This window comes from Psammomys obesus, unplaced genomic scaffold, assembly GCF_907164565.1.
Source record: "Psammomys obesus unplaced genomic scaffold, mPsaObe1.curated_primary_1811, whole genome shotgun sequence".
Lineage (NCBI taxonomy): Eukaryota > Metazoa > Chordata > Mammalia > Rodentia > Muridae > Psammomys > Psammomys obesus.
In genome coordinates, this window is record NW_026596353.1 from 1,415,487 (window position 1) to 1,427,202 (window position 11,716).

At 49.2% G+C, this 11,716-nt stretch overlaps 1 protein-coding gene across 1 annotated transcript; it reads right to left on the minus strand.

The window, feature by feature from the left end:
• Positions 1 to 8,367: 8,367 nt before the first annotated feature.
• Positions 8,368 to 11,667, minus strand: Smim7 (small integral membrane protein 7). The gene is made up of 5 exons (XM_055597367.1): positions 11,592 to 11,667; positions 11,465 to 11,506; positions 10,764 to 10,816; positions 9,932 to 10,022; positions 8,368 to 8,863 (listed from the first exon to the last, which is right to left on the minus strand). The coding sequence occupies exons 1-5, from the start codon at positions 11,615 to 11,617 to the stop codon at positions 8,848 to 8,850; spliced, it is 228 nt and encodes a 75-aa protein (XP_055453342.1). The 5' UTR covers positions 11,618 to 11,667; the 3' UTR covers positions 8,368 to 8,847.
• Positions 11,668 to 11,716: the final 49 nt, after the last annotated feature.

The following is an 11,716-nucleotide window of genomic DNA, read 5'->3' on the forward strand; positions in this document are numbered from 1 at the left end:
AGTCCTCCAGCCTTACAGGTTCTGGGATTCCAGGTGTGTATCATCACATTTCTGGCTGCTTTTTGTTGACTCTCTGTATGTGTGTTTTGTGATAAGGTTTCTCTATGTAATAGCCCTGGCTGTCCTAGACCAGGCTGGCCTCAAACTCATGAAGATCTGCTTGCCTCTGCCTCCTGAGTGCTGGGAATGCATCACCACCACTCAGCTTGTGTTCAGACTTTTTACCCTATAATGACCCTCCAGTTAGGTTTCTTCCACTGAGGCAAAGATAGCACCTGTCAGGCGAGTCCCTTGCATGCAGTCCTTAAAAGGCTTATGATTTCTGACTCATCCACCCAAGCGCTAGGATGACAGGTGGGCAGCACCATGCTGAGCTCTGAAGTCAATGTTATACAGTATTTTTTAAATGTTTTCTTTTATAGGCATGGGTATTTTGTCTGCATGCATGTGAATCATATGCATGCAGTGCCCAAGCAAGCCAGAGGAGGGCATCAGGTCTCCTGGAACTGGAGTTAACAGTTAATGCACCCAGTGCCATTTGGGTGCTGGGAATCAAACCTCTGGAAGAGTAGCCAGTGCTCTTAACCACTGAGCCATCTCTCCAGCCCAGTTTTCTTATTTATCCCCTACTAGTCTCCTCTCTTTCACAGACAGCCCTGGCCATATCCAATCTGAGGACTATGTTTAGGCTGCTCTGGTGCCCACTTTCATCTACAATAAAACCTTCAGCTTATACAGGAAGGAGATGGGATCTCCACTCCAGCCTTCAGTAGGAGCTAGCTTTGCCTGTATGCTGAGGACCACCATCATGGATTTCTCACTTCTGAATTACCAGAGAACAAATGTGCATTGTCATGGGCATGATGTGTATGCTGCTTTGTTATGGAAGATAAGAACTGGTGCATGTCCTTGCTTTGGTTTGTGTCGTGTAAGTTTTTGAGTGTGTTGGAAGTTTCACCCTTAGTTTGGAAGGGTGGGGCCTTCAGGGGTCCAAGCTGTTCATACTCAGGAGACTAAGACTGGAGGATCAGGAGTTAAAGGCCAGTCTTCAGTACATAGGAAGTTTGAGAACAGGTTGGTCTACATGCTGCCTCCATTTTAAAAAATCGATAAGGAAGCCTTTGCCTCCTGAATGAAACAATGCTGACTTCAAGAGTGGGTTCCTCCTAGAAGCGTTTTTCCTGTTTCACACTTGCCCACCTTTCCTCCTGACTTTGTACTTTCTTGTTTGTTTTGTTTTTGTTTTTTGAGATAGGGTTTCTCTGTGTAGCCCTAGCTGTCTTGGACTCACTTTGTAAACCAGGCTGGCTTCAGAACTCTGAGTAATCCTCCTGCCTCTGCCTCCTGCGTGCTGGGGTTAAAGGCATGTGCCACATGTTGTTGTCTGACTGTGTACTTCCTAGTGAAACAGTGAGTGGCGGTCTCTGGGGCAGCTCTAGGCGTAGATTCCTCTCTCAGCCCAGCGACTTGTGGAGACTCGGTGGGTGAGGTGGAAACAAGTCCCCAGGCCTGCAGCCCTGATCTAGTCCTGGAAGCTGGATTGCTGAGTCCCGCTGGGAGGTGGTGCAGAAGCCTGGCCTAGTGAACACAGCTGGGACACGGGGTGCAAGCGGAGAGCAGAGCGTCTAGGGCCAGCCCCTGAAGTTCTCCCTACATCCAGTAACCTTCGGTGCTTGACAACTTCATAGTCTCCAGGGTGCCAGCTAAGCTTCAATCATAGAATGTAGGTGTGCAAATGCAGTGAGAAAACTGGAGCAACCAGGGACCAGCTGCCCAGTGTGGAGGAAGATCCCTGGGTCTGCCCAGTCACCTCAAGTTCAGAATAGGGTACCCAGCTCTCTCATCGCCAGAGGCAGGACACTTCCTGTTCTGCGCTGCTACTGAGTCCTTTGTGGCCCCTTTCCCTCAGCGGGGGTCCTCTCTTTTTGAGGTCGCTGCTGGCAACAGCTGGCTGTCTGCAGCTTCTTTACCCTCAGAGCTTCTGCCTGCTGCCTGGAAGCTCCATGTTTTGGGAGGAGGGCCAGGAAGACACCCACCCCTAACAGCAGCTTCCAGAACTTAAAGAAATTAATGGTCATTGTTCAATGTTACCCAGGGTAAGGGAGATTTAAAGTCTTTTACTCTGAAAAAGTGACCTACCAGAACAGTCTCAGGTATGCTGGGGGTCAAAGACAAAGACTGTTCCTTGAGCCTACAGATTTATCTAATGCCATGGACAGAGCGACGACAGCATGGCAAAGGCTCTGAAGACTATCCAGGACCTGTGCTGTCAGGAGCAGTGGCCAGCGGCCTCAGAGGATGCTGATGCTGGGGTGCAGCTCAGCTGGGGAGCACTAGCCTTGCAGCTATTAGGCAGCAGTTACTTGGCAGCTGAAATTCTCTGAATCAGAAGGTCCAGCAATTTACCAGACTCAGGAAGCCCAGAAAATTCTGAGCTGAGGAGTACCCCCATTCTCCCACCCCAACCCCCACCCCTGCCCCAGCATTCTAAGGCAGCAGAAGTAGGCTAGGGGAGGGCCCCTCCAGGGAAGCAGCCTACAAATTGAGCAGAGATCTCAGAGTCTGTCACATCTCCATGCAACAAAGAACCTCAGGTTCTCCCCACTAGATTGGGCAAAAATCTTCTCTTTCATCTATGTTTGGTGCTTTGTCTGGGTTGAATCAACATTTGGTCATGTCACCCCAGGAAAAGTCACCCAAAACATGCATGAAGCCCCACGAAAGGGAAGAAGGAACAACTGTGTGGATGTACTGTCATCTGTGGAAACGAGCGAAAGTCTGTATTAATAGATCTGTGAGACGCTCAGTAACAAAAGTGGCTATCCTGGCTATTTAAGATGAAGACTGGAAAGGAGTCTAGTTGAGGCCAGTGGCCTGCACCTTCCACTTGTTTTGTTAGAACCCTACTACAGATCAAAGGAGCTAGGCTCACAAGTTTGAGGGCTGGAGTGGAAGCCTCTGGTGTGCACGCACGTGCACTCACACACACACACATGAGCACACCCACCTACCCCTCCACACACATACACACAACACACCTGGGCATAGATGATTAAGCAAGCCTTCCCTGTACTCTTCAGGGGTCTTGGAGTACACCAATTCTTGGTATTATTTTGGATTCCTGGATGAGCCCCAGGCTGGCCTTAAACTCCTGAGTTCAAGCACTTTTCCTGAGCTGGATGTGGCAGTGCTGTCCTGCCATCCCAGCAAGAAAACCAAACCAAACCAAACCAAACCAAACCACTAGCCAGGACCATATGCACATGCCACATAGGTCAGAGGACAACTTGTAGAGTTGGTTCCTTCCTTCAAGCTTGTGGTCCTTGGAACAGTAGGTGCTGTATCTGCGGAACCTTTCCACTTCTCACTTCATAATAACCTGCTTTTTAATCTTATGCAAGTCCTGAGTACTGGGACTAAAGATGTACACCAATACTTGGTTTGTTTTTGAAGCATGGCCCTGCTTCAGACATATGGCACACATCTCTTATCAAACAGGAAAATGTAGGTACTTTGTCAGATACTTCATTCAAATTTAGTTAAGAAGATAATGAAATGATTGGATGAAAGGAAAATGTCTGCCTGTCACAGCTTGGCCCTTGCTCAGCCTTTCCAGAGAAGACCCAAACTGTCATCAGTAACATTATGCCCTGGGGCGGGGACCCCACAGACTCACACTAGCTACCAAAAAATGAAGCTGGATTTCAGTCTGTTCCCCACATCATTCACCCTGGCCAGCTAGAGTCTGAGCAAATCTGAAGATTGCCGGAGCTGAGGCTACAGCCCCAGCAGGTAGAGCGCACACCTAGCAACACGCTGTGCACTCCTCAGCAGCACATCCAGTGGTTATGGTGCAGGGCTGCCATCCAGCACAATTGGTTCTAAGCTACAGAATGAGACACTGATGTATTAAATTTATTCTCTCTTTCTCTTTCCCCCACTGTGTGTGGGGGCCCACATGTAGAGGTCAAAGGACAACTTGGAGGAGTTGGCTCTCTTCTTCCTTCATTTGGGTCCTAGGATCTAACTGAAGTCACCTGGCTGTATACTAAGTGCCTGTATTTGAGCCATCCCACCTGCCCCAGGCCCTGTCTTGAAACCAACAACCTCTAATCCCACAAACCACGCAAACAAAATCCCAACAATAAAAGACAACTCCCCCCCCCAAAAAAAAAAAATTCAGAATCGGGGAGGCAGAGCCAGTCAGATTTCTGTGAGTTCTAGTCTAGATCCAGGTCAGCCAGGGCTACATCGGGAAACCCTGTCTCAAAACAAACAAACAGAGACTTGAGAGATGGCTCAGTGGTTAAGAGTACTGGCTGCTCTTGCAGAGGACCCAGCATGCATGTGGTAGTTCACAACCATCCGTAACTGCAGTTCCAGTGTATTCAGTGCCCTCTTCTGGCCTCCTTAGGCACTGCATGCACTGGTACAGAGACACATACAGGGAAAATACTTAACACATAAAAAAAAAATTAATCTTTTAAAAATTAGCTGTAGGGCTGGAGAGATGGCTCAGTGGTTAAGAACACTGGTTGCTCTTCTAAAGGACTGGAGTTTAATTCCCAGCACCCAAATGGCAGCTCACAATTGTTTCTAACTCCAAGATCTGACACCCTCACACATACAATGTACATGAAATAAAAATAAATAAACAAACAAATAAATAAATAAATTAGCTGTAAGATGCTAAGGTAACACTGCACAAAGAAACTTCATGTATCACACACAATCAGTCCACAGAGGGCAAGGCAGGAGGCTCCAGGTATCTCCCAGCAGAGTGCATGGGTGGGTGATGCTAGCTGGCTAACAAGTCCGCATTATATTCATTCAGTGATCAGTATGTGCTGGCAGTGAAACTTAAAGCAAACAGAAGCCTTGCTGCTGGAGCAGGAACAAGCACCCAAGAGCCTCTCCCTCACTACATACAGTACCAGAGAAGCCACCAAAAGCCACAGTTCATGGCAGCAGGGTAACAGTGAGCACACTGCAGTCACAAAGCCAGGAAGAGGGTGAAGTGCAAGATTTGCTGACAAGAGAACCAGGAAGTGCCCATTAGCCCAGAGCATTTATGGGATGATGCTGAGCAGAGGGCTGTACTGTCTCTGCCTGGTTAGAACATCACACATACACACAGCCACAAGTAGATGCTATGGGCACATAAAAAACACAAAAGAGGGTCCCTGTGCTGGAAATTAGTGCATTTTGACAAATTTATCTTCTGGCAGGGCCGGCCATGGTGTCTGCAAGAGCTGCAGGCATGCTCTGCTGAAGTCCATCCCCAAGGCCTGATGACGCAGCAGGAGCCCTCCCTGAAGCAGGAATAGAACAAGCTAACACTATATTTTCCATTCAGACCAAGTTGGGACAGTAAAATTTAGCCCTCATCAGAGTCCAGATGAAAATTCTGAGTCCCTCCACTCTGACCACAAGTAAACCCAAACTTGAGGTTGCTGCTGCTGCAGGATGGCCCTGGACCCTGCTCCATGCACACGATGGCCTCTTCCACACGCTCTTGCTGTTGGTGCTGCCTTGGGGAACTTTTGTATACTCTAAGATGGGCCTTGCTCATCATGAAGCCTACAGAACCCCGAAGGCCCTTCAGCATGGACCCTGCTGCCAGCCTAAAGGCAGCCCTTGTCTGAAGAGCCTCAGGTCAGAGGGCCATCTTAGGGTCCTAGGGGATGAGTGAATTCTGCAGTTCTCTGTTGGTGGCTTACTTTTAAGCATAGACACACTACACATTTGTCATGATGGATGACAAGATCACTTGCAGACAGCTTGGTGTGTCTGTCTATGTTGTAAGGAAATAATAAAAAGAGGGCTTATTTGTTCAGGCTGTGCTGGGTGCTTGGGAGGCAGAAGACAGCACCCTACATTTGGTTTGTAGCTCAGAACCTGAAAAACAATAACTGAGGGGCTGGAGAGATGACTCAGCAGTTAAGAGCACTGTCTGCTCTTCCAAAGTACCCGGGTTCAATTCCCAGCACCCACATGGCAGCTCACCATTGTCTATAACTCCTGTTCCTGGGGACCCGATCCTCTTACACATGCACACAAAACACCAATGTACATTAAAAAAAAAACAAACAAACAATAACTGAAACTCCATATCCCAGTGATAAGATCGGATAACAGGTTTGACCTTCAGGAGTACAAAGTGGGGTTGTCACTTCAGGTTATATATGTCTGGTTATGGCAGAGGAAAGAGCTGTTGCTTAATAGTACAGAAGGATCAGTTCTAGAACCTCTGGACTTGAGACTCTCAAATACCCCTGTAGGGGCTTCACTCCTAAGCCACACCCCAAGCCCCTCACTGGGGATTCTAGGCAGGGGCTCCTTACTAGGGTTTTCTAGGCAGGGCTCCATCCCTGAGCCACATCCCCAGGCCTTGTCATTCTGCTGGAGTCACATCTCCAGCTACAAGAAGTTTCTGAACAACTTTCTAAATAGATACATCTATGTGACTGGGGATACAGCTCAGTGCCATTAAGAGAGGCCCTGGCCCAGAACCCAAAACCAAAACAAAGCAAAAGACAGATTCATGTGTTTCCACTTTCTACACACAGTATTCCAGAAACACTCATCAGAACCTAACAATGAGATAACAGTTCTATGGAGGAAAATACAACTGAATGCAAATCCTATGACAGCATTCTGTTTTCAATGCACAATTCCTCTCCAGAATGAACCAAAGCCTTGTTTCCCTGAAACTACAGTCCTAAGCTGAGGAAGGCAGAAAGGAGTCTCAATGATCCAAGAGTGGGGATCAGCCAACAATGATGGCTGTCTCCTTTCTGATACGAGAGGGGGTAGGCTTAAGCATGCAGAGGGTGCAAAGGATGAACTCAACAATGATGCCTGCAGCAGCTGTGCATCCCTGAACTCTGACTTGACCTGGTTCAGTGACATTCATGCTATCAGCATTTTTTTCCATAGTCCCTGGAACAGCCTGGGTAAAAATGCTATTATGGGGGCTGGTGAGATGGTTCAGCCCCCATAATAGCTTAAGAGCTATCATAATGGTTTAAGAGCACTGTCTCCTCTTCCAAACAACACAGGTTCAATTCCCTGGCAATTCACATGGCAACTCACAACTGTCTGTAATGCTAATCCCAAGGGAATCTGACACCTTCACACTAATGTACATAAAATAAATAATTTGTAAAAAAAAAAAAAAAAAAAAAAAAAAAGCTATTATGGCTAGGTTTGGTGGTACACACTTGTGGTCCTAGCCCTAAAGAAGTTGAGGCAGGGGGATGGAAAATTCTAAACCTGTATAGATTGTACTGAGATGGTCTCAAAGACCAACAAACCAACAAACAAAAACCCTCGTGCACAGCTGGGATCTCATCTCAGTACTTGGAGGATTCTGAGAGTTTGAACCAGCCTATACCATCTGAGACCCTGTCTAAAAAGAGTCATAAAGACAGGCTAAGAGCACTGGTCACTATCAAAAGACCCAGCACCCACATGGTAATTCACAACTGGCTGCAAGTCCAGTTGCAAATCAGGGGCCTTCTTCTGGCCTCTGTAAGGCCCCTATGCACATGATGCACAGACACATACGCGGGCAGAATAAGCAAACCTATAAAATAGAACACTCAGAAGAAAAACAAAATGAAAACCCATAGCACGGCAGCTGCTGCTATCTTTAGTTGTGGATTAGGGTCCTTCACCTAAGCATTGAGGGCGTGGCTGCCTCTGGACCTCAGGAATCTCAAGCTTGAGGTTGCCCCCTTCAAACAGAGACCTGGAAATGCAAGCCTTCAGTGTGCTGCCAACATCACATGCAATGAAGTCATGGTCACTGAGCAATAACAACAGGGTAGCCCCAAAGTCACTTTATTAACAAACAGCATGAACACAGTGAGGTATCTGCTGACTTGTCTCCAGCTGCAACCCTTCGGCAGAAGCCAGGTATGCTGTAGCTAACAGCTTAGTGTCTAAACAAGAGGCTGCTGCCCCGGGGTGGGGGCCCTACTTCCTCAAGTGCTGCAGTGACTTCAGCTGCCCCAGGTAGACCCTGTCATGGATGACAGAAAAGCATTTGAAAGCCAAGACCTTGCTGGTCCCAGACTATTGGGTCCACCAGCATGGACCTCGTAGTGCAAGAGAAGCTGCTCAACTGTCAGTCGGCCCTGCATCCTAGTACCCGATCACACTGATTAAGAACAATCCTTACACTGAGCATGATGGTGCACGCCTGTAATCCCAGCACTCTAGGAGGCAAAGGTAGGTGGATCTCTGTGAGTTTGAAGCCAACCTGGTCAACAAAGCAAGTCCAGTACAGCCAAGCCTCCATAGAGAAAACTTGTCTTTAAAAACAAAACAAAACAAAAAGAACAATCCATACAAGGCCAGGAGTGGTGACTCATGCCTTTAATCCCAACACTCAGGAGACATCGGCAGACAGATCTCTGTGAGTTTGAGGGCAGCCTGGTTACAGAGCAAATTCCAGGACAGCCAGGGCTACACAGAAAAACCCTGTCTTGAGAAAAAACAAAACCATCTTTATACATTAAAGCAAATCACTAAGAGGCCAACCATGAAGTAGCCCAGCACAGCTTTCCGGAGAGGCTGGGCAGAGATGGGATGCCAGAACATGAGAAAGATCTAGGTGTGTCTTTCTCCTAAGGGAGCCTGAGTTTGTCACTGTCTTACAGACTTCCTGAGACCTCGGAGCACAGGTGGAACCATGGCTGACGAGGGTCAGGTGGCTGGAAGGTGGACATTCTCCACCCAAATGAGCTGACTGGTTTTCCAGTGAGAGGCATTCTTGAAGTCATGAGAAACAGAAACAGAGCCTTGACGTCCAGCAGGTGAGCTCTGGGTTCCACGTAGGGCTCAAGAGCCAAATAGTCTGGAAAAGTCAGAGGGTGAGATGGACATGAGGACAGGAAGTGGCTGCTGTAGAAACCTGGCACTCAGCTGCATGTAGTGATGCCTGCCAGCTGTCCCAGACCAAGGAGGAGGACCACACACGGAAGACCAGCCTGGGCTACATAGCAAGTGCTATTTCAAGCACACTGTTGAGAACTATTTCCCATGATCATTTCTACACTGAGCTTAAGCAGAACTGCTGGTGGGAGAGATGGCTCATTGAATCAAGGTGCCTGTTGCCAAACCTGATGGCCTGAATGTGATCCACAGGATCAGCAGAGTGGAAGGCGAGAACCAACTCCCGAAAAGTGTCCTCTGCCCTCCACAAGCACAATATGCAGCATGAGCACACCCCAAGCACACACATAAAATAATAATATAGTACTGCAGAAAACAAAAGCCTGTTGGCTGCACAAGGGGGCAATGCCTGTAATTTCAGGAAGCATGCTGAAACCACTGCCTGCCTGCCGGCGCGTAAATTCAGATCCATACCTCACACTATCTATAAAAACATCTCAGTGGTCAAGCTCACCTGTGTCCCAGGACCCACAAGCCCGAGACAGAGGTACCATAAGTTTGAGGGTTGCCTGGCCTACAGTCTGACTCTATCCCAAAAAAATCAAATCAAATCAAAGACAGCGGTCATACAACAAAAGCCACTGCAAATCGCACTTGCTGCCTCTAACAAGGCTTTTGAGGCAGGAACCAGCTGCCTACTGGATTGGAAGGTGAACTCAGCGGCAGGAGGGGGAGAGACAGGGCCAGCTGGGACCTGGAGACCACACTTCAACCTTGGCTGCAACCAGCCTGGCAGTGACCCAGCATCCTTGCCTCCTTAGTTTGGAAGCAGGGGTAGCCCTTGAGAGTCAACTAGGAGCTGTCAAGATGGCTTAGTGGGTGCCTGCTGCCAAGACTCAAAACCTGTCTGAGCCCCAGGACCCACATGATGGGAAGAGAGAACCTACTCCCACAAGCTGTCCTCTGATCCCCCTCCCCCACAGACACAAAATAAACAGAGTAGGACAGGAGCACCCAAGGTGGGACTCACACAATCATGCAGAGCATCATGAACACATTCCACAGTGCGATGAAGATCCGGAAGTACCTCAGACTTAGTAAGAAATCCCGGATGTTGTCTCCTGCAAAGCCAGAAAGTACTGCTCATGAGGCTGTCACCCTGCCTACGACCATCCACTGGGTAGCACCACTCTCCAAAGCTTCTGATTGGTACTGGAAAGGTCACATGACTCAAGTCTGTCCAATAAGAGTCCACCCTGGGACGTGGGTCCTAGGTACCAGGCCCAGGCTGGCTTGGTGGCAACTGCTTTTGTCTGCTGGGCCACCTAAGCAACCTCTGTAAATTGGTTTTTGAGAGCCGGTTTCACTATGGGCTAAGGCTAGCTCAGAACTGCCTCCATGCTGCTTGCTCAGCCTCCTGTCAATGCTCCATCATGACAACACTGGTCACCAAATGGGCCTCTCTGCCACGGCCCATCAACCTGTGCTTCCAGTAACAGCACCACCCTCCTGGCACCCATCTCCCTACACCCCCTTACCCCCGAACACCCTCGAGTCTCCCTGGGCTGATTCCCACAGGCAGAAACACCTTTTTTTTTACCCACACCCTGTCAGAGCAGCTAGCTCAGTGGCTGGCAATCTGGTGGGCATTCAAAAAAGCTGATGAGCAGGGCATGGTGGTGCACTCGTGCCATTCCAACATCTAGGAGGCAGAGGCAGGGGGATCAGGAGTTGAAGGCAAGCCATGGCTCTGCAATGCTATATCTCCACAACAAGAAGACAGGAAAGTGCAGGCTGCTAAGAGAGAACAGGCATCCCAGAATCAGACTGTGCAAGTGCAGAAGACGGGAAGACGCGCTTACCTGTGCTAGGTTCCCTCGATTCCTCCCCAAAGCCTTGAGTTTCCTTCTTTTTCCTATAAAGAACAGCAGATAACACCCACTTTCGGTGGAACATAAACACCACTGGGTTGCCTGGCCCTTGACACCCAGCTAGGAAGGCCATGAACTTCAGCTCTGCCTCCGACATGCTGTATGACCTGGGGCAGTGATACATTCCTCTCTGGGGCAGTATCAACCAGCCTAGTCCATCACAGCTTGGTGTGCAGCCACAGACAGGTGGCTCCAAAGGCCAGAAAAAGACATTCTTGAGGAGGGATGAGCCTGAGGCTCTTTGGAGACGCAAGCAGGACACCCCGGGGAACAGAGGGGTCAGGCATTTTGATTAATATTAATCTGTGAGTGAGAGAGGAGTGTGCCATGCTACAGCACTTGTATGAAGGTCAAAAGGACAACCCACAGGAGTTGATTTTTGTCTTCTACTATACAGGTTCCGTCAGGCCTGGCGACAAGCGCCTGTACCCAATCGACCACCCCGGGGCCTAGAGACAGATTTAAAGTCCCAGGGATGATGCAGAACTGTCAAAGCCTGGTAGGGCAGCATAGAGGCGTGGCTAAAGGGAGAACTAGAGGGGCGTGGGGTGGAGCCAAACCTAGGCGTGGGCGGGGCCTTGTGTGGGCGGGCCTAGCTGCCCGGCGACACCTCCCCAGCGCGGCCTACTCACAGTTTAAAGTTGAGCACAGCCCCTGCGTTCATCAGCAGCGTCCTGCGGAGGGACAGTTACTGTCACTAAGGGCCCCGCCCCGTCTGGCTGTCAGTCTCCAGCCTCTGACACCCCGCACTTTTATTACCCGAACAGCAGGATATCTCCGATCATCCTTACAGCGGACGCAGCTACCAGAACCGGAAACGGAAGCCTTGGGGATGGGCGGGAAGAGAAGCGCCAGCCTACAATCCTGAATCAGCATTGGTTGGT